A 21,200-nucleotide genomic window follows, 5' to 3' on the forward strand; every position below is an offset into this window, starting at 1 on the left:
CAGCACTACATAAACTTGAAATAACCCACAGAGTCTGAAAAAAAAAATTCAGAGAATAAAGTCAGAATTCTGAGAATATTCTTGGAACAATTCTGAGAAAAAAATCTCTGAATAATTCTGAGAAAAATCTCAGAATAATTGAGTAAAAAAGTCTGTATAATTCAGAGAATGTAATGAGAATATTTAGAGAAACACTGTTTGGGTTGTTATTGATTATAAAATGTAGACAGACTCACAGTCTGTGTTCCATGAGTGAGTTGTGAAAGCAGCAGTCAGTGAAGTGAGCAGAATTATTTATTAAACGCGTTCACACGACATGACAACTAACCCCCGTCAGTGCAGCCCCTGACCGTGATGAATACGGTTTTAGTTTATTGTACGAGTCCGAGCCGTAACGCGATGGAGCCTCGTGGGCGCTGCAGTTCCACTCGCTCTGGATCCATCATTTTCGTGATCATTAATTGTATCATGTGAAACTACATGCCATGGGTTAGTGCACCGATTCAGGATTTAAACACTAATCACACTGTGGTCCTGATTTGGAAGAGAACTGAGTGTTTATCCTTGAAATCTATACCATAGCGTGACTTCAGCAACACACTGTATTCCACAGTTACACTGTGTGTCTGCTCCATCATACGCAGCAAATTATTCCGAGAATCATTTTCTCAGAATTATTCCAAGAATTTTTTTCTCAGAATTATTCCAAGAATCTTTTTCTCAGAATTCTGACTTTATTCTCAGAATTTTTAAATTTTTTTTCCCAACGTCGTGGCCCTAAAACTCTGTTGTAAAAAACAGTGCCGTCCTTCAAATGTGAGAAGGTTTTAGTGGTTATACATTTGTGGCCTTCTACAGTAGTATATTACCAGAGAAGGCAGAGTTACTAACTACACGTTCTTTCAGACCCACAGCGTGGAGCTGGTTGTCACAGTGGAAAAAACCTTTAGAAATTTGTCTCAAGGGAGATTTCCTCTTTGACAAAGTTTCTCTCTTAATAATTTTTGGGCTCAAGGTTTGGAAACTGTGTATTTTTTATTTTTATTTTCTACTTTGAAGTAGATTATCATATTCTGTTTGCTATCCCAGGAAATAGCTTCTGAAATATAATACCTTGGCCTCTGTTGTGATTCATAAGGGATGCAGTTATCACCTGTATAATATTTACAATATAAAGCCTTACAATGTGAGGACATGTCCTCTATTTATTATTATAATTTTTATTTATTATAAAAGCCTGTGTGTATTTTTACGTGATCTGTTAGCGAATAATCTTGAGGTGAAATGTGTAAGACAAGCTACATCTACTTTGCTTTCCTCTCTAACATTTCTCCCCTCCTACTCTCACTGTAGTTTGTGTTGCTCTGTGCTGAACCTTTCACAGCATTACTCATAGCAATGGAAACCACGTCTCCATGCTTTCAGCTCTTTTTGCACTGTAGTGTCACAGTATATAGAGCAGGGGTTACACTGGGCTTGGCCCGTAACTTTCTCATGTATCTTGAATACACATAACCCAGCTCTGAATTTATCCTCAGTTCTTTTCTTTAAATGTGTGTTTACATCCCTCCTCAGTCATATGCTGATTTTGTACCTTTTTGTTTGAATCATTGCCAGTTGTATCACTTGCCAAGGCACTCCACAATCACATAATTACTGGATGAGACAAGAAAATCATTCGTCTGAGACATGTGAAGCTTCTTCTGGGAGATTGCTGCTAACTTTGTCATTTGTTCTACATGCGGCAGTAATTTATTTTTTTTTTTCCCTGAACAGAACAGACAAACGGTAATTGTGCATTAAAATGTGATATGTTCTCTGCAAGAGTGTGTACTTAAAACACATTTGAACGATCACTTAGGAAAGCAGCTGAACCATGCCATGAAAATAAACTTTACCTGATCTTTTTTTTCCTAAAGAATGATTGACCTATTTTTGGCTGAGCTGCATTTAACTGATTTGGAGTACAAAACTAAATATCTCTAGGAGCTGGTTAAAGTAAAGGTAATCCTTTGTTGATGCTGGTGACAAATGTTTTGCAGTCTATAGCATGTACTTGAGTGTGTGCCAGCAGTGTTTTGCTGCTCTAAGCTCTACCCGAGACTCATTATTCTTTATTATGATCAGACATGACCAGAGGTAGGCTGTTTGTGGCCAGTGGGTCTCATAAATAAAGAGCACGTTATGTTTATTGTATTTTACAAGAAAGACTGAACATCAGTAGGCCTCTGAGAATCATGCATTGTTACAGGTGACCTGCTCATATAAGGAGCTCAGTAAAGAAAATGACCTCTCTTCCATAAAACAAATTTGTTTGTTGATAAACAAATATTAACACACATGATACAAATGAGCTTACAGGCCTGCACTTAACTCATAATCAAATCGCACATGCACGGTAACCCTGAACATGTACCTTTACCCAGAGGAGCTGTAGGTGTGACTACTACAAAGTGTGGATAACATCTGAGTAAGTGCATGTGTGAATAGAGACGGGAATGATCTGTAGAATTGTCCTGTACCTCCTGCATGTGCTGCACAGGTACTGCCCCATGCCTAAGGCATGCGGAAATAACATTTTGCACAGTTTACACTTACTTTTTGTTTGCTAAAATATAAAATATCTTGGTGGGTAAACACTTCCCTGTTTTCAGATTGACAGATTGTTTCAACCCGGGTGATAGTCGACCCATAGTACTGGTGAACTTCAGGATATGGACCCTCAGTGTTTTAGTCCAGGTTTATTTTACCATTAAACGTCCATCTTAGAGTTTTAAGCTTCCTCTGAGTGAGGGCAAATATGCTGCTCCTGACTGATGCAAAACCATTGCCTCCTTTCTGTTCTTTGTTCCTCCCTCCTCTGCCACTCTCCCTCTTCCTTTCCTTCCGATGTCACTGTGCTGCCCTCAGGCTAGACAAAGAGCTCAGCCAACTTGGCACATTACACCACCATCTCACTGTCCCTGATGTCATTATGGTATCATACGCACACACACTCTCAGACATATAGCATGATGACCACCACATCTTTTTGCACAACAGTGTTGTTTTAGGACCACGCACACAGGGATAGCAGGAAGTGCAGTCAGCCCTGTGTAAGTGTGTGAGTGCTGTGTTATGACTGCTATTTGCTAGGTATTATCTGTGTTATTTTAGCATTCACTCCAGACCCATGACTTTCATTTTATTTATTTATTTATTATTATTTTTTTTGTCTTAGCCTATCACAACAGTCCTGTCTGAGCCTGCTCTTTCTCTTTGCGCTCTCTACCTCTCAGTCTTCTTTTTTCATCTTCTCAAAAGTCAAATACTACAGCGAAGACCCAGGGGGAGCTATAAAACTCTTAATTCCTGGGGTTAGGATCGATCTCAAGAGCTCAGACTTCTCAAAATTGTAATTCCATGATGTCATTTTAATAAAGCACAACAGAACATTTGAGAGCCCTCAGAGCGCTTGTAAATCCACTGAAGATGTGTGCAGTAGTAGAGGCCAGATCACGGGGATAGAACTTGAGTTTTGACTTAAACTCTAACTCTTGTACAGTAAGATAAAACGGGGAACCTACTTCAGAGAGGAAGACACCTTAGCTACGCTAAGAGACCATTAACTCTTGGTCAGAAAAGTCTGTGTTGACATTCGTAATACCGTTCTTTCTTACTGGAGTAATTACAGGTCGGCCAAATCAAAGATGACCTCATCTTACAACCACAGCTTATACTGTTAATATATTCTTTTATGTGAATTGTTTTTCAATTTATGTTGAACGTTATTTCAGTGTCTGTGACTGGCTCAGACTTCCTACAAAAGCTAAAACCCATGCAGGTTGAAACTGAGGTGATTGTAACCTCCCTGTTAGCTAGTGGGCTAAACATGTTCCATGATTTCAGACTTTCCTTTGTGTCGTAATCACGTACAGTAAAACAAATATGCATAACCGTATTGTATTATTAATTCTACTTCATATGAGATCGGTATCTTGTAAGTAGCCTGCAACTGTATCCTCCCTAATGCGTTTTGGTGTTTATCTCCATGCTGCAGTTTTAGCCTGAGGTGCTAGCTGCTTGAGTGGCTGTCATTTTCCTTCCTTTTTCCTCCTGAGCCCTGGTGCTGAGACTTGACCTCAAAAAGGGAGGCTGTGTTTATTTTGCGCTCTGTGAGGAGGAAATATAAACAGCTATAGAACTTGCTCTCAAAACGTGAGAAGGCAGCAAAGCTGCATTACAATTTGCAGCCGTTTGACTGACTGTGTTTGGTCTGTTTATGCCTTTGGAATCTTGATAATACTGAAGAAAGATTTATCTGTAGGAGCAGTTAATTTGAGAGAATGCACTATAGCTTATGTAAGGTTATCAGACAGGGTGTTCTCAAAGATATAAGACATATGTCCGGACTGTGGCTTGTGGCTTGTATTGAGGAAAGTATTACTAGAATCATTTTTTCCCCCTTCTTTTTATTAAAAAAAAAAAAAAAAAAAAAACCCTGACGTTTCTGGACATATTATACTCAGGTCTAATCAATTTTGTGTGCTGCAAAACTACCATAGCAAAGATGGCAAGAAACAAAATACAAAGCAAAGCTTTTAAGAGAAGTATTAACACTTTTTTAAATTATTGTTAAATAGACTATTTTTATGTCCTCAGACTAAAACTGGTGCTTCTTATTGTCGAACTGCCTACAGGGCCGCCATAAAAGAGGCATTTTTACTTAAAAATATTAGTTTCCAGCTGGAACAACAGTACAGTAGGTTCTTCAGCACAAACCGTGGCTTTGTCTGTGGGTGTGTCGAAGTTCAGTTACTCAAGAAAGAGCTCACACAGTGAAGCTGGACTTGGTCATTTACAAAGTTTCATATAAATAAATAATAGGAAATAAACAGGAACATGCTCCGTTTGTGTGTGTTTCTGGGGCTGTGTTTGGCTTTGTGTTAGTTATGTTACTCCGCTTGTTCACAAGCTCAGCAGGGACACCTCTGAACTCTGCAACATTTACACACGTATTATATTAAGCACCAAACCACCTCCAGACCTTCCAATGACAAGGGTATGTATTTAGGGCTTTCCTGTTTTTGAAATGCCATCATTACTCTTTCCAATCTTGTTTTCCAGGATGACAACTGGGGAGAGACGACAACAGCCGTCACTGGCACCTCAGAGCACTCGCTCTCACAAGAGGATATTGTCCGCATCAGTAAAGACCTGGATGACAGCGTGGGTCTGGACTGTAAGCGCTACCTGTCGGTCACACTGTCAATCATTCTGGGGCTGCTGGTGTTTCTGACACCGCTGGCCTTCCTGGTGCTGCCTCACCTGCTCTGGCCGGACCGGCTGCGGACCTGTGGCACAGCCTGTGAGGGCCTCTTCATCTCCGTAGCCTTCAAGCTACTGATCTTGCTGTTAGCTGTGTGGGCTCTTTTCTTCCGGACCCCCCGAGCTGGAATGCCTCGGATCTTTGTGTTCCGCGCCCTGCTGGCCACACTGGTGTTCCTTTTTGTGCTCTCTTATTGGCTGTTCTATGGAGTACGCATCTTGGACACGCGGGTGAGTTGTGAATAGCAAGGCGCAGATTTAGTGTAGTCTTAAACAAAATAGTTTTAGGGGAATATTTATAGTTTTACATGTCTGGAGCTGTACCTCAGTACAGTATTTCCCACGTTGAAGTCCGATCACAGTTGTAGATGTTTAGCCATTTGTTGTTGTTTTCGGTTTAAACAAGCTTAAAAAATTAATTAATCAAATGAAAAGATTCTTAGTTACTATCCTGAAGTCTTTCATATTTTATTGTGGGTGGGGGGTGGTGATGTGGAGTTACCAGTCGCTGGACGTTGGATCTGAGTCAGGTCGCTAGGATGTACATGAAGTCAGAAGCCTTAAGCAAAGTTTTTATCTCTAGTTTTTGCATGCGTTTTTCCACCATTCATTTCTGATGAAGCCATTGTTTGATGCTGTGCACTGAATTGCATGTAGCCACATAAGTTAAATGACTCTTCATTTGATCAGACTTTAATTTGGAGTAAAATTTAGATAAAAGCATAGTGTGCACGTGGCTTAAAGCTGTGTTCTTATGACAGGTGACAGGAACGAAGTGGTACAAGTCTTTGTTATGCAAATGATCATTTTTGGAACTGTGTGAACTTTAGACAAGCCTTTACACACGGTTTTCTTGTCTTGACTGAACTGTCCGCAGTGGCTAACTTCTAAAAAACTGTCAAAGGACACTTTATCACATTCTCATCATAATTATAAACAGCTGACTGTCTACCAGCTGACCTGCAAAACAGACCGTCTTTGTGATACAGGCCTGTGCTGCATGTTCATTCATCACCTCACTTCTACAGCGACTTACAAATATACATTTTTATGAGTTATGGAACATGTAGGTCTTAAATTTCACCTTTCCCTATAGTACAGTAGTCACTACTTTACACTTGTTAATAATAGCTGTAGTTGTTTTGTTTTGTTTATTTTTTTTCTTAAAGCTTCTGAAAGCTTTTCACTAAATAATAAAACATGTCTGTGATGATGTGATGGCATTCAGCCACAAGAACATGACTGAGTTCAGATGCTGAATGGCTATTTATTAAAAATGATTAGGCTCACTTCAGAGTACAGCGTTCACCATGCCTTTCTCCTGCTGACACTTGGCATTGATCATGGAGAAAATGCATGCTGCTTTCTCATTTTATGCTTTTCAGTGGAGATTACGCAGGCTGTACAAGCAATAGTTTACGTACAATATGACTGCACTCTAAAGTGGTTGTTTCTGATGTCTACAAATGTTTGGACATTTACAGTGTAAATTATTATAGCTTTTAAACCACCTTTTGACTCTAATTGTCTCTTCTGTCTCCTTTCCTCCCTGTCATCCAGGATGAGGATTATCAGGGCATCGTGCAGTATGCAGTGTCCCTGGTGGACGCACTGCTGTTTATCCACTACCTGGCCATAGTTCTGCTGGAGCTGAGACAGCTGCAGCCCTGCTTCTCTCTCTCCGTCGCACGCTCCACAGATGGAGAGACACGACACTACAACCTCGGACAGCTTAGGTGAGCAGGAGCCCATTTTTAATCATGACAGTCATATTCACAGGTTTGGACTCCCTTCATCTCTTGCAGGGAACTTAGCTATTATGTTACATTCCTGCATAATTTAAAGGTGCAATAATTGGTATTTTAAACATTAATATAGCAGCAAACAACACATTTTGTAAAGGTTTCCAGAGCAAGGAAAGAAATCTCTCTACTTCTGTGTGTGTTGTTCTCTGCTCTTTGTTTTTCTTTGCCGGGACGGCCATGTTGCATGTTAAGGCCGATTTATACTTCTGGACTCGACACAGAGCCTACGTCGTATGCTATACAGTAGCCCTACAGTGTTGTGAGTGTTTATACTTCTGCGTTGCTCTGCAATTACTCAGACACAACACTAGGGCTGAATCTCAAACATCTTCCTCTACCCTATGTAGCAAACAATGTTGAGGTGTATTAGAATTATTTTTATAATTCTTTAAAGTGCACTCTTTAGGGAGTAGGTCATTGTTGGGGACAGAGCATAGTTTACATGAGCTGCCAGAAAAGAAACAAATACCAAGCTGGCACAATTTTCCTGCATGGTCCTGCTTCTACTTGTGAGTTTTTTTCTTTTTGTTCATCCCTGACGTCCACTCTGTCTGAAGAAATCTCTCACCATGAATTTTCTGCTGAATATTCTTCGGCACGGTGACGCAGCAGGTAGTGTCACCCAGGGTCCTGGAGGTTGTGGGTTCAAGTCCCGCTCCGGATGACTGTCTGTGAGGAGTGTGGTGTGTTTTCCCTGTGTCTGTGTGGGTTTCCTCCGGGTGACTGTCTGTGAGGAGTGTGGTGTGTTCTCCCTGTGTCTGCGTGGGTTTCCTCCAGATGACTGTCTGTGAGGAGTGTGGTATGTTCTCTCTGTGTCTGTGTGGGTTTCCTCCGGATGACTGTCTGTGAGGAGTGTGGTGTGTTCTCCCTGTGTCTGCGTGGGTTTCCTCCGGGTGACTGTCTGTGAGTAGTGTGGTGTGTTCTCCCTGTGTCTGTGTGGGTTTCCTCCGGGTGACTGTCTGTGAGGAGTGTGGTGTGTTCTCTCTGTGTCTGTGTGGGTTTCCTCCGGATGACTGTCTGTGGAGTGTGGTGTGTTCTCCCTGTGTCTGTGTGGGTTTCCTCCGGGTGACTGTCTGTGAGGAGTGTGGTGTGTTCTCCCTGTGTCTGCGTGGGTTTCCTCCTGGTGACTGTCTGTGAGGAGTGTGGTGTGTTCTCCCTGTGTCTGCGTGGGTTTCCGCCGGGTTACTGTCTGTGAGGAGTGTGTTCTCCCTGTGTCTGCGTGGGTTTCCTCCGGGTGACTGTCTGTGAGGAGTGTGGTGTGTTCTCCCTGTGTCTGCGTGGGTTTCCTCCGGGTGACTGTCTGTGAGGAGTGTGGTGTGTTCTCCCTGTGTCTGCGTGGGTTTCCTCCGGGTGCTCCGGTTTCCTCCCACGCTCCAAAAACACATGTTGGTAGGTGGATTGGTGACTCAAAAGTGTCCGTAAGTATAAGTGTGTGTGTTGCCCTGTGAAGGACTGGCGCCCCCTCCAGGGTGTATTCCCGCCTTGTGCCCAATGATTCCAGGTAGGCTCTGGACCCACCACGACCCTGAACTGGATAAGGGTTATTGACACAATGCATACTTACATTTCTGGAGAGGTGCGGGTCAGGCTACGCTGTAGGGTCAGCGTCTATGCGTTGCCTACTTAGTAGGTTCAACACAGAAGTATAAATTGTTATAAAGAAGTATGTGTTTTGTAGAGGATATGGTAACTTACTTATTACATACTGAATGCCTAAATCTTCACACATTACACATTTAAGACGGAATAGTAAAGCCTTCATCAGAAACATTTATATTTTTTTTACTTCTGACAATTTGTTAATGAGGATTACCCCTCACAGAAGTCGGTAAAAGCACCTTTTGTCTTGGGTCTCTGTTTTATTTTAAAATATGTTAATAATAGATGCATATTCATCAGTGTGTTTTAGGCTGGAGAGAGCTAGCAGATGGCTAAAACAGAGTAGCTTTGGAGGGAAGGGAGGGATATTGTGTTTGTCTTGCTGATGAATGGATGGTGTGTGTGGGCTTGTTGTTGGTTTCCCAATTTTTGGCTCATGCCGAAAGTGTCTTGTTGACAAAGCATGAGCACCTTTTGGGAGAGAATCCAAAGCTCGCTGTGAAGTAGAAACACAGGGATTTAGGTGATGAGTGGTTCTCTTTTCACTCATTAGCTGGAAGCAGTGCTGAAATTCAGTGTCATGCTGTAGGTGCAGTGTCATGCTGATGCTTGTTAGGATCACAGCACAAGAAACCCAGTCTCTGTTTCAAGCCAGTGTAGCAGATACTTCCCCCTGGGGGAGCTATCATTGACAGAATGTTTTCTTTTCTCTCTCTCCCTCCCTTTCTCTCTCTCTCTCCCTTTCTCTGTGTGATTACAGCCAACTGTAAAATACAAGTTCTGTGCAACTTCACAGCTTTAAAATCATTAGTAGGACACTAGTAAGCTGCCAAAACAAATCAAGCCTCCGCGATGACAAACAAAGCTGTAGAATAGTTTAAAAGGATTGTGAATGCTGCATAACAATGGAAGCAAGACTTTAACTCACTTGTAAACAAAAAAATGACAATAGCATTGTTTCCATGATCCACGGATATTGGAAAAAACCTGGAGAAGCAAATTGTGATCTCGTATCATACTACATTGTCTACCTATATGTCGTAGTGTTCTTTTATCGTCAAATTAATTTTCAGAAAATCAGAGTCCTTTATTGATTGATCGATTGATTGATTGATCGATTGATTGATTGTGGGGCGCATGTCTTGAAGTAAACTGCACAGCTGAAATGACCCAGATCTCCAAGCTGGAGATGTAGATTTCTAAATCCAGCCCTAGTCTCTAACGGCGCCCGCTAACCTTTTTGCTAATGTAGCTGTTATTTATATAGACGCCGTCCTGGAGGGTAGACGGGTCCAGATTCTCGGGTGAATCCAGAGAGAAGGTCTCTTCTCATGGGCTGTACTCTGTCATCATTAACACAGCAGTGTGGAGCTCACACTCCCGTGGCTCTGGCTCACTGTCTGCCCTGCTGGCTGCTGTGTTTTCATAATTACGCGTCTCCCCGGACCCTCCGGCCTGTTTGTCTTCATTCCTGATGTCTCTCTCCTCCTCTTTTCTGCTGATCCAAGCTCTGCCTCCTCCCCTGGAACATTGGCCAGAACTGAGTAGTTCAACCTAGGCATGCTAACATGATAACAATCAATACAAGCTACTATCAGCTCATTGTTATTGTTGATTGTCATGTTCATTGATGACTACTCTGTCATTTATTGTAAAGCAATGTAGTTATTTTGAGAGGTCAGCTTTGCGTAGACAAGTTGTGAGAAATTGCAACACATTTACGTGATTTCAGTGTAATACAGCAACCTTAGTCTTAATAAAATACTTGTGACAGTCTTCTCATCAAAATACCACAAGGATCAAACACCACAGCGCCATATTCACCCTGTTCAAAATGGCCAGGTGCTCTTGTTTTTGATGTTTTTGCTTGCTTCTCTTATTGCTCTGCTCTTCTTTCACTCTGTTCTCTTATTTCCCGACTCTGTGTCCGTTTTACGTGATTTTTTTTTTTTTTACGATGTTGCACGGTGTACCGATACTAGAAGAGTATCTCAATACTTCTTCATTTAAAACGGTACAATACCCCATAAAATGAGTAGCGGTACTTTTAAGAAGTCGTGTTCTCAAATAGAGTGGTATTTCCAACGGGTGCCACAGGGGGGGCGATGTGTCCCGCACTTAATAATTGTGCCGCTAGCTTTAGCAACTTTAAAAACTAACTAGCACCAGCAAATTTCTGTACTAACCTTTTTATAGAAGAGAATCGCTGGTAGAACACCGGAACTGACCATGAGCAGCAGAGGCAGCTCTCTCTCCGCGGCTTCTCTGCTCCGGGAGACACGGCTCCCTCGTCACGGCTCGTCTGCTGCAGAGACGGAGCAGCCACAGTTGGTCCGCGCGACAGCTCACACAGATCAGAACGAGCTGTGAATTTGCAACAAGTGCTGCCAAAGACATGTTTGCAAACCAGTTATTGACAGCAATGGCGTTGGTAAACAAGCATGCAAATGCCAAAATAGATAAATATATGTCAAAAACATGATTATTAAACATGGTCATTGATGAATGCTAGATAAAGCCTCGGTATTCCCCTGGAACAGATGGAAGAGGTGGCTAGGGAGAGGGAGGTCTGGGGTTTTTTTTTTTACTTGGACAGCTTCCCCCAGACCCAGATAAGCAGTACACAGTGGATGGATGAAGATATGAAGACGTCCTGCGTTACAAATAAAAGTCTAAACCTGCTTTAGCCTGTTTGTGAAATGATGTAAAGGAATATGGCTAAATCGGTCACCCTAATCTTTCGTTTTCTAACAGTCTGATGGAGGAGTAACACATGAGATGAAGGTGTTAAATATAATTAGGCTGATTAGAGGAACTTCAGCCGACATCAACACAATCAACAGCAATTAGGCTTTGTCTCCTTCATTCACTCTGTTTATGTAATGAATAATAAAGGAGTGAGGGTTGTCATGATTTAACTGAACAGTTTTGTTTTCCTGTCAGGAAGGTTATAGACGGGGGCTGGTTGCTGTTTAAAGCTTAAGGATTTTTGGAAAATGTGAAAGCGTCTTTTGTTTATAAGTATCTTAAATACGGTGACCCTATTTACCCCTTTTATCTCTCTCTCTCTCTCTCTCTCTCTCTCTCTCTCCCCATCTATCTATGTCTGTATCTCTGTTTCTCTCTATCTCTACGTCTCTACCCTCAGGGTAGACATTGGAGATCTCGTGCCTGTGTGTCAGTGTGTGTGTGTGTGTGTGTGTTGGTGAAAATAGGAAACACATGCTCCAGGCACACGTTTGTCAGAATTGAGTTAGTTGCCCTTAAGCATGACACAAGCTTTCGGGTGGGGCTTCTGGCCAAAGGCTAAAGGCCCTCTTCCAGACATGCGCACACGTTTTATAAGACTCTAGATGAATTTACCCATTGTGTTTACTCAGATACCCAGTGCTTATAAAGGAACTCCAGTTAAAGTTCATGAATAAAATATTGAAATGCAGCGGCCTTTCGGAACCAATGAATTAATTTTTTTAGGCAAATTTTAATTTTACAGTTTACTTTTTAGATTTTGGGACAAGCCACGTTCACCCACTTCCCCAAAGGCCCCACATAGTTAGGCTCATTCTTTAATCAAAGCCACACACATTGTTTATTGTAGCAGTTCATATTGTGTACAAGTCGGATATGACAAATAATGCTTAATATGTTACCAGGTACAATACATATTTTATATCTATTATGAATTATTTAAGTCTCACATTCACCTCAGGTCTATTCTTCCGTTCCATCCGTCCTTTTCTATCCGTTCTATCTAACTACATCAAAGAGATAAAGGGCCATTCTTAATTCAGTTTAACTTTAGAATTAGACCTGTGCAAATGTCAGGTTTATTCTGACTTTGAGAAACATGCATTAACTGTAAACATTTCATCTCTTAAAAATTAAATTGTACCAATTTTCTATCTGTTTGAAGATGTTTTTATTTAACGTTACACTTATATAGCGCCTTTCTAGAAACCCAAGGACGCTTCACAATCAACACAACATTCAATCCACACACACACACTGTTGAGAAGCAGTAGCCCAACGCTCTCAACCGAACGACCGTCCACCTCAATCAGGAACGGCTGTCCACCTGGAGGACTGCATCAGGCACTAGGATTTTACCCAGGACAGAGTGCCAATCCATATCTGGGCTCACACTCATTCATTCACACATACACAGACATTTATTCACATACACACTCACTCACTCACACAGAATTCAAATTAAAAAAACTTGTAAAGTGAGGGATGTGTTTTGTGTTTTCTGTTCTTTTTGAACTACAATGAAGCCTGTCAAAGTAAATTCTTCTGGTGACTGACCATAAGAAATTGGCTTGGAGAAGCCTGTAGTATTCCATTAAAGACGGTGTAAGATGCCCTCAGCTTCTGCTCTGTGCAGTCTGCTTTCTTGGTTTCAGGCCAAGTGTGTTGCTGTCTGTTTGAATGTCCAGGAAACAAGCTCTCAGCTATGTTTAGACTGTTTAGACACTGGCTTAGACACAGGGCTCATTCTAAGAGACGCATGGTATCCAGTTCCACCCAATTGAGTACCTTCTTTCTGAGCTCTTGGAATTATTGCCTCAGTGCTGTCTGATTCCCCTAGGTGTTTACAGTAGCTGTTTACAGTAGATAATAAATAGCCGTTTCCATAGAATACACAATGTTCATTTCAGTTCTCTCCTTCAGACTACGGCTAATTACACTTTTTCATTCAATGCGCAAATGTTTGTAGATACCCCTTATAATTATTGAGTTCAGCTACTTTATAATGCATCCATTGTTCATCATAGATGTTCATATTTGCATGCATAGCTTGTGTAGTCCCCATAGGAAAGCAGGAAATAAAGTGGGACACTCTGGAGCAGATGCACAGGAGCCTCTGGTCAACCTGCTCAATGCCAAGCCTCAGTTAGAGTGGTGTGAAACCTCCAGCACTGAGCAGTGGAGAAGAGTTGAACCGTCTTCTCTGGAGTGATGAAATGTAATCCAGAACCTTGGAAATTGTCACTGTCCAAAGAAAAACGTGTCTCCATTTTTGTCCGTTTCTTAAATCACTACATCATTTCAACACAGCTGTGCTTCGCATTGAAGACCAATAGAATTCCTCCAGAATTACTTTGGGATAAAATCATTTTAAATTGAGTTCCATTGAAGTGTCCTGTAAAGTTGCTGTTTTGCAGATGTGTTATTTCTTTGGACGGTGAAGAAATGTGTTGCAGTGGCCTTTGTATTCCGTAACTAACCATCCTACACCGTTAAGTAATGACAGTTAGCCTGTCAATGCTTAATGCAGCAAGTTTTGCTCAGTATATAAACAATGTCAAATATGCCCTTCACTGCACAGTCCATACATGTTCAGTAAGGTACTTGAGTACCCTGTTTGGAAGCTATTATTTTGAAGCTATTCCTCTGCTAACTAACTGGGCCTCCAAGACCTCCTTAATGTCCTGTTTAGGAGCAAAGCGAGGGACACTAACAGAAAAGAAATTCGTTATCAAAAGCAGATCGACAACACAACACAAATTAAACACCTCCAAAGTGGGGCAAAGAGCAAACGCAGACAAATCAAAACTAGTCATCTTCACCTACCCCACCCACCCCCCTCCACACACACACGAAAAAGACAGCCAACCCAGTCTAGGGTTGGGCCGTAACAGAATGAGGTGTGTGTATAATGTATGGGAAAAGAATACCTAACAGAGATGTGAATGTGGACGAAAAGGACACAGAATGGATAATTAATAGAATGTATATTGTAGATGTGATATTTACAAAGACACACACACCAGTGGACTTCAGGATGGACACCCTCCTAACTGACCCACAGACAACTCTAACTTTCATTCATTCATTCATTATCTGTAACCGCTTATCCAGTTTTAGGGTCGCGGTGGGTCCAGAGCCTACCTGGAATCATTGGGCGCAAGAAGGGAATACACCCTGGAGGGGGCGCCAGTCCTTCACAGGGCAACACAGACACACACACATTCACACCTATGGACACTTTTTTGAGTCACCAATCCACCTACCAACGTGTGGTTTTGGACTGTGGGAGGAAACCGGAGCACCCGGAGGAAACCCACGCGGACACAGGGAGAACACACCAACTCCTCACGGACAGTCATCCGGAGCGGGAATCGAACCCACAACCACCTCCCCTGGAGCTGTGTGACTGCGACACTACCTGCTGCAGCACCGTGCGGCCCTCAACTCTAACTTACCTAAGTGGAAAAAAAGACAATACCTTACCTTATCACTCCCAAATATATACAAAAACACACACAAAACCCACTCCCAAAACAAACAGCAGCCAGCTCTACTCACAGTGTTTACAATACAATCTAACGTCAGTAACCGAAAAGGGGCAAAACAAAACTTGCAGTCGAAGTAGGAATGTCACAGAGTCAAAACCAAGGAAACACACAGAATTCAATGTACACAAGGAAATCACAGAGCACAAACACGGCTGACTAGCAGCGTACACATACAGGATTTATGATTCCCGCCGAGATGATGTAGAGGAAATGGTGACAGAAAACACATGGACTGGATTGTGGAACGAACTCTAGGCCAATGAACCAACACACGAACTGGAACAGACTGCAGAATCTGGAATATTACAGAGAGAGAGAAAACATACACAGCGCAGCGTAACAGATATCAACAAAAAAGAATGCATTAACTTGAATGCATACCTATTCAGTGTACACCAGTTTAGCCCCACTCAATCACACTAATGAGTTCTAAAGAGGGTTTGATCGTAGACTGCATTTTGAATGAAGGACAATAGAGCACAGCCTATCAGAACAGTGCTTATTCGTAAGCTGCTAATTAATGCCTGTAATGTATGAAATACAGTTACATAACTGATACCAATGCTGCTTTGATGATCACTGTTTTAAGTGGGAGGCAGCACGGTGGTGCAACAGGTAGTGTCGCTCTCACACAGCTCCACACCTGCTCCCGATGACTGACTGACTGAGGGGTTTGGTGTGTTCTCCATGTGTCCACATGGGTTTCCTCCAGGTGCTCTGGTTTTCTTCCACGGTCCAAAAACACACGTTGGTAAGTGGATTGGAGACTCAGTGTCCATGTGTGTGAATGTGAGTGTGTGTGTGTCACCCTGTGAATCACTGGCGCCCCCTCGAGGGTGTGTTCCTGCCTTGCACCCAGTGATTCTGGGAAGGCTCCAGACCCACCGCGACCCTGAAGTGGATGAGCAGTTACAGATAGTGAATGAATTAATGAACGAAATGGTCGAATGTTGTGACAGGTTCTTGGGAAATCATTGGGGAGGCATTTGTGCTGTGAGGTTTGACATCTCATTTTCCCTTCATGTCCAGAGCGAGAGAGGAGGTGAAGCATTGTATGAATTACTGAGGGCGAACACCACAAAGATTAGCAGTGTTTTGACGTGTTGACATTTCCAGTCAGTTTCACCCTGCCCTTTTTGTTTCTTGTAGCTCTATCAGTTTCTTTCAAGATTGCTATTTATTCGATTGTGTACACGTTGTTTGTATAATCAGACACTACAGTTTAGCTGCAAACAAGCTTATGGTAACCATGCCCAGGGCCAAGTTTCAACCTGAGAAGTATAAAACACATTAATCTGTGGTGTGTGTGATCCAGAACTTATCATCCATCTGTGTCTGACCTCACTTGTCCCCACTCTAACACTCTTCCCTTTTTCCTGCTTACCTTACAGTATCCAGAGGGCAGCTGTAGCTATACTGGAGAATTACTACAGAGATTTCCCTGTACACAATCCAGCACTCCTCACAGCGTCCAAATCCCGCGCAGCCAAACACCTGGCCGGTCTCAAGGTCTACAACGTGGATGGTAAGTCAACAATCCACTTCAGTTTTAAAACATAACATTGTTTACATTGAAGTACAGGAGGTCCTCGGGTTACGTCAGTCCCGAGTTACGATGTTTCGTGGTTACGACACATCTCCCATTTACTGTATAAAGTCTTGTTTCGACTTCAGTGGTTTTGCGTCGTAAACGTCGTAACGTGAACTTCGTGTTTGGTGTGTGTGGCGCGGCGGAAGAATACACGGTTACGCGGCTCGGGACCGAGGAGGATAGGTGTGAGGATAGGATAAGTGCGTACAGTATGTTATTTACGTACAGTATGTACGTATGTTCCGACTTGCGCCGAAAATCGTAATCGTAAGTCGTAAGTCGAGGACCCCCTGTATATTAAAAGCCTACTTCGGATTGCATAAATTCATCAGGAGTATATTTTTCTGTAAAATATTACAGATATTAACTCCTTAGTGATGAAGCTGATGCTCCTAACCAGATTTGAAAGTATTAGGGCAAGTGAGTCTCCTGAAACGCCCTCTAGTCCCCCACCGGCACGTGGGTTTTCACGCTGTCAGCCGCTTACAGGTTTCTGTCGGCTTGTCACTGACACCCCTGCCCGGCATTTAACATAGAGGGGCAGCATATTACAGCACCCGTGGGTCACTCAGAACAAGGCTGTGAGGCTACAGACTACAATTTCTTCACTGGCCACCTCTCAGCTTTCATGCACAGCAAGTGCATCCAAATCAAAGGTAGCCTCAGGTGACTTTTTGCTGAGGCACTGCACGCATGTCCAGCAGAGGGTGGGCTCTTTGTGCTCTCTGCCTCTGTTGAAGAAAAGCAGTGGAGGTTTTATTCCGGATGGAACTAACCTTATGATACGGGCACTGAGTCAAACAGTCAGGCATGGCCAAAAAGAGTTCAATCGCAGGGGAGCACCATAAAAAAGGAGAGATTACCTCAGGTAAATTTAAGCCCATCCAAATTGTGCTACACTCTGTTTTGACCCTGTTATGGAACGTTGATTTCCACAGTCACAGTTGGAGTCTCTGTTCTCTCATGTTGTTCTCAGAAAAGTTATGTTGTTCAGATTTGTCTCCATCCTTTTTTCCTTATTTTTTGTGTCCCTGCCTCCAATAAAAGTCTTTAAAGCTAAGCTGAAAGCTTACCTTTTGGATAGTAAGTGAAATATTATACTACGTTACCTTATTCCTAACTGTTGTACACACTGCTTCTTGTTTAAACAACGTTAAAAGTCATTAATCCCCCCTCACGGACCCTCACAGGACTGCTGTAGGACTGGGCGATATGGAAATAAAATAATATATTGTCACTTGTTGTTTGATGCAAATATTAATCAGTAATTGTTTGTGGATATTTCTTACTCCTCAGAGTTGAGTCCTGAGAGTTTGGTGTGATAATGTTTTATCGCCCAGGCCTTATACTTTCACCACTGCTTGATCACGTCTGTCGTTTGTTTACTCAAGGTCACTTTGCACTTTCACAGAAATGTTTTAAATAAAGCTTGTTGAATGACTGGCTGAATCTTCAGAAGCCTCCCCAATGCACACATCGTACAATCACTGTCCACGGGTTGCATGAAAGCACTACAGTTTCAGTAGCTGAAATATGCTGTACATTTATCAATAGCTTTTTATGCAGTATTGTTTTAGTGCATGTGAGTATCTGCTTGCAAGTTACTTGTAATTTTATATGTTTCTATTAACAACCTTGCAATTCAGAGGATCCAGTTACGTTCAGGGATTTATTATAATGTATCTGTAACATTTTTATTGACCAAGAGCCTTGACATCAGTGACTTAATTCATTTTTTCTCAGAGAGAGAAATAGATATGGGCCTATATTTTCTAATATGGGGGTGTTACCAAGTGCCAGATCTTTCCAAATGTTCTTACCAATATTGTTGGTCATAGACTGACTTGGAAAGTTATTTTGCTTGGGAAACACTGACAACACTTAAAATACACGGCTATACTATGAAATAGAGTGTACTTATTTTAATTGTTTTGATTTCACAAGTGTGTTCTCCCTGTGTCTGCGTGGGTCTCTTCCGGGTGACTGTCTGTGAGGAGTGTGGTGTGTTCTCCCTGTGTCTGCGTGGGTCTCTTCCGGGTGACTGTCTGTGAGGAGTGTGGTGTGTTCTCCCTGTGTCTGTGTGGGTTTCCTCTGGGTGGCTGTCTGTGAAGAGTGTGGTGTGTTCTCTCTGTGTCTGTGTGGGTTTCCTCCGGGTGACTGTCTGTGAGGAGTGTGGTGTGTTCTCCCTGTGTCTGCGTGGGTCTCTTCCGGGTGACTGTCTGTGAGGAGTGTGGTGTGTTCTCCCTGTGTCTGCGTGGGTTTCCTCTGGGTTGCTGTCTGTGAGGAGTGTGGTGTGTTCTCTCTGTGTCCGCGTGGGTTTCCTCCGGGTGACTGTCTGTGAGGAGTGTGGTGTGTTCTCCCTGTGTCTGCGTGGGTTTCCTCCGGGTAACTGTCTGTGAGGAGTGTGGTGTGTGTTCTCCCTGTGTCTGCGTGTGTTTCCTCCTGGTGACTGTCTGTGAGGAGTGTGGTGTGTTCTCCCTGTGTCTGCGTGGGTTTGCTCCTGGTGCTCCGGTTTCCTCCCACAGTCCAAAAACACACATTGGTAGGTGAATTGGAGACTCAAAAGTGTTTGTAGGTGTGTGTGTGTGAGTGAGTGAGTGAATGTGTGTGTGTGTGTGTGTGTGTGTGTGTGTTGCCCTGTGAAGGACTGGCCCCCCCTCCAGGGTGTGTTGTTGCCTTGCGCCCAATGATTCCAGGTAGGCTCTGGACCCACCGCGTCCCTGAACTAGATAAGGCTTACAGACAATGAATGAATGATTTCACCAGACATATTTGCCTATTTAATAGAAATGACATACCCACTAGAGGCCATGCGTGTGATTATCACATTGAAGGGCCACTTCTCAACTATTCCTATTCTTTTACAACATAAAAGTCCTCAAGGAAACCTGCCATGAAGCCACTGTGCTGATGGGTGGGGGTTGAGTAAGGCTACTATACATATACACTGAATAATTTTGCATTCAACAGCTGTGTGCCCCTTCTTTAACCTCTTCCTGTGCAAGAGAAAATGAATTTTTCCCTTTTTTCTGATGAGTTCATGATGGCTTTGTTTTTTCCTGGGTTTTCATGTCTTTCTTGCAGAGGCACATGGGACTAAGCTGACAGCATGGATTATTCTTCTGTAAGAAGGCAATTGTTTAGTATTTCTGGCAGGGTTTACCTCTCTCTCTCTTTTTTTATTGAAACTGATTTCACATTCCAACACGGTATCTTTATGACCTCATACCTTTCGTCCTCTCTTCAGGTCCCTCATTCTTACTTTCACACAGACCTTCAGCTTGTCGCATGTTCAGTTGCTCTCCTCCATTTTTTCAGAGTAAACTAGCTGTGCTTTTTTATGCCTCTTAAAATGGCCAAGTGAGGGAAAAGTGAGATAAACGCACAGATTTCTGATGCCTTTGGAATTGAAGTGGAATGCTGAAGAAGGTGGCATCTTGTGGTTTTGAATCCAGGAGCTTTGTAGCCCAGCTTTGGGAGTCCCCAGCCACCTGACGGCTTCTCTCTCTCTCTCTCTCCCTCTCTCTCTCTCTCTTTCTCTCTCTGGTTGAGCAAGAGAGCAGTGTTTTTGAATCAATAGTCTTGCCGCTCTGATGCTTCGGCTCTAAAGCCAACCCTGGGGAAGCAGACATCCACTGCCTGAAGAAGTCTCTCTCTGTTTTTCTCCATGTCCCCTCTCTCTCTCTCTCTCTCTCTCTCTCAGGCTTGTTATGCTAGCAACATATGCAAGGCCTGAAGCATGGTGATGATTGAATTTTTTCCCATGTCTCTTTGCTCCATTTGAAAGATTTCCATAAAATAAATTCAAGCATTGCCCTCTATCATCATAAGATCACGGGTTTGGTCCGCCGTCTCCCCAACCACTCAGCGCAGCGTAGTCAATAAGGGCTTCTGTTCCTTAACATCAGAGTGTTGGAAACTTAGGAGGTCTGTTCCAAGAGCTGTCATTTGAGCTTGTGTGATTGTAGTCCAAAATGGAAGCATGTTCTGGCTTCATGTGTGTTGGACGAAGGATGTTAGTTGATGTTGTTGTATGACGCTGGGAAAGATGTTGTGTCTGATCCACTTGCACCAGTTCAACACACATTAACACCATCACATCAGTGTCACTGCTGCACTGAGAATGATCCACCACCCAAATCATACTCTGTGGAGGTCCTGACCATTAAAGAACAGGCTGAATGGGAGTAAATACAGCAGTTTGTATTTATTTTTATACTTCCAGGTTTATCTTAGGACTGGTCCCGTCTGGACTCTCCCTTAGAGACAGGGTTAGGAGCTCGGACATCGGGAGTGGAGCCACTGCTCCTCCACGTCGAGAGGAGCCAGTTGAGGTGGTTTGGGTGGCCAGGATGCCTCCTGTCCAACGGGGAGGAGGCCCCGGGGCGGACCAAGAACACGCTGGAGACTCGACTGGCCTGGGAATACCTCGGTATACCCCCGGAGGAGCTGGAAGCAGTGGCTGGGCAGAGGGAGGTCTGGGTTTCTTTGCTCCGACTGCTTCCCCCGCAACCCGGTCCCAGATAAGCGGTGGAAAATGGATGGATGGTTGTGCAAACTGCAGTTTCTATGCAGATGGAGGCTGGAGGTGTTGAGAAG

The 21,200-nt window shown here is 43.0% G+C and overlaps 1 protein-coding gene across 1 annotated transcript in view; it reads left to right on the top strand.

Moving 5' to 3' along the window:
- The window catches only part of LOC136687139 (vang-like protein 1), a 70,968-nt gene that overhangs the window by 41,083 nt on the left and 8,685 nt on the right, over positions 1 to 21,200 (top strand). The window contains exons 4-6 of the mRNA XM_066661406.1: positions 5,107 to 5,538; positions 6,868 to 7,043; positions 16,402 to 16,535. Coding sequence (XP_066517503.1) covers positions 5,107 to 5,538; positions 6,868 to 7,043; positions 16,402 to 16,535 — 742 coding nt within the window. The remainder of the gene's footprint in view (positions 1 to 5,106; positions 5,539 to 6,867; positions 7,044 to 16,401; positions 16,536 to 21,200) is intronic.

This window comes from Hoplias malabaricus, chromosome 2 (genome assembly GCF_029633855.1).
Source record: "Hoplias malabaricus isolate fHopMal1 chromosome 2, fHopMal1.hap1, whole genome shotgun sequence".
NCBI classification, from domain to species: domain Eukaryota; kingdom Metazoa; phylum Chordata; class Actinopteri; order Characiformes; family Erythrinidae; genus Hoplias; species Hoplias malabaricus.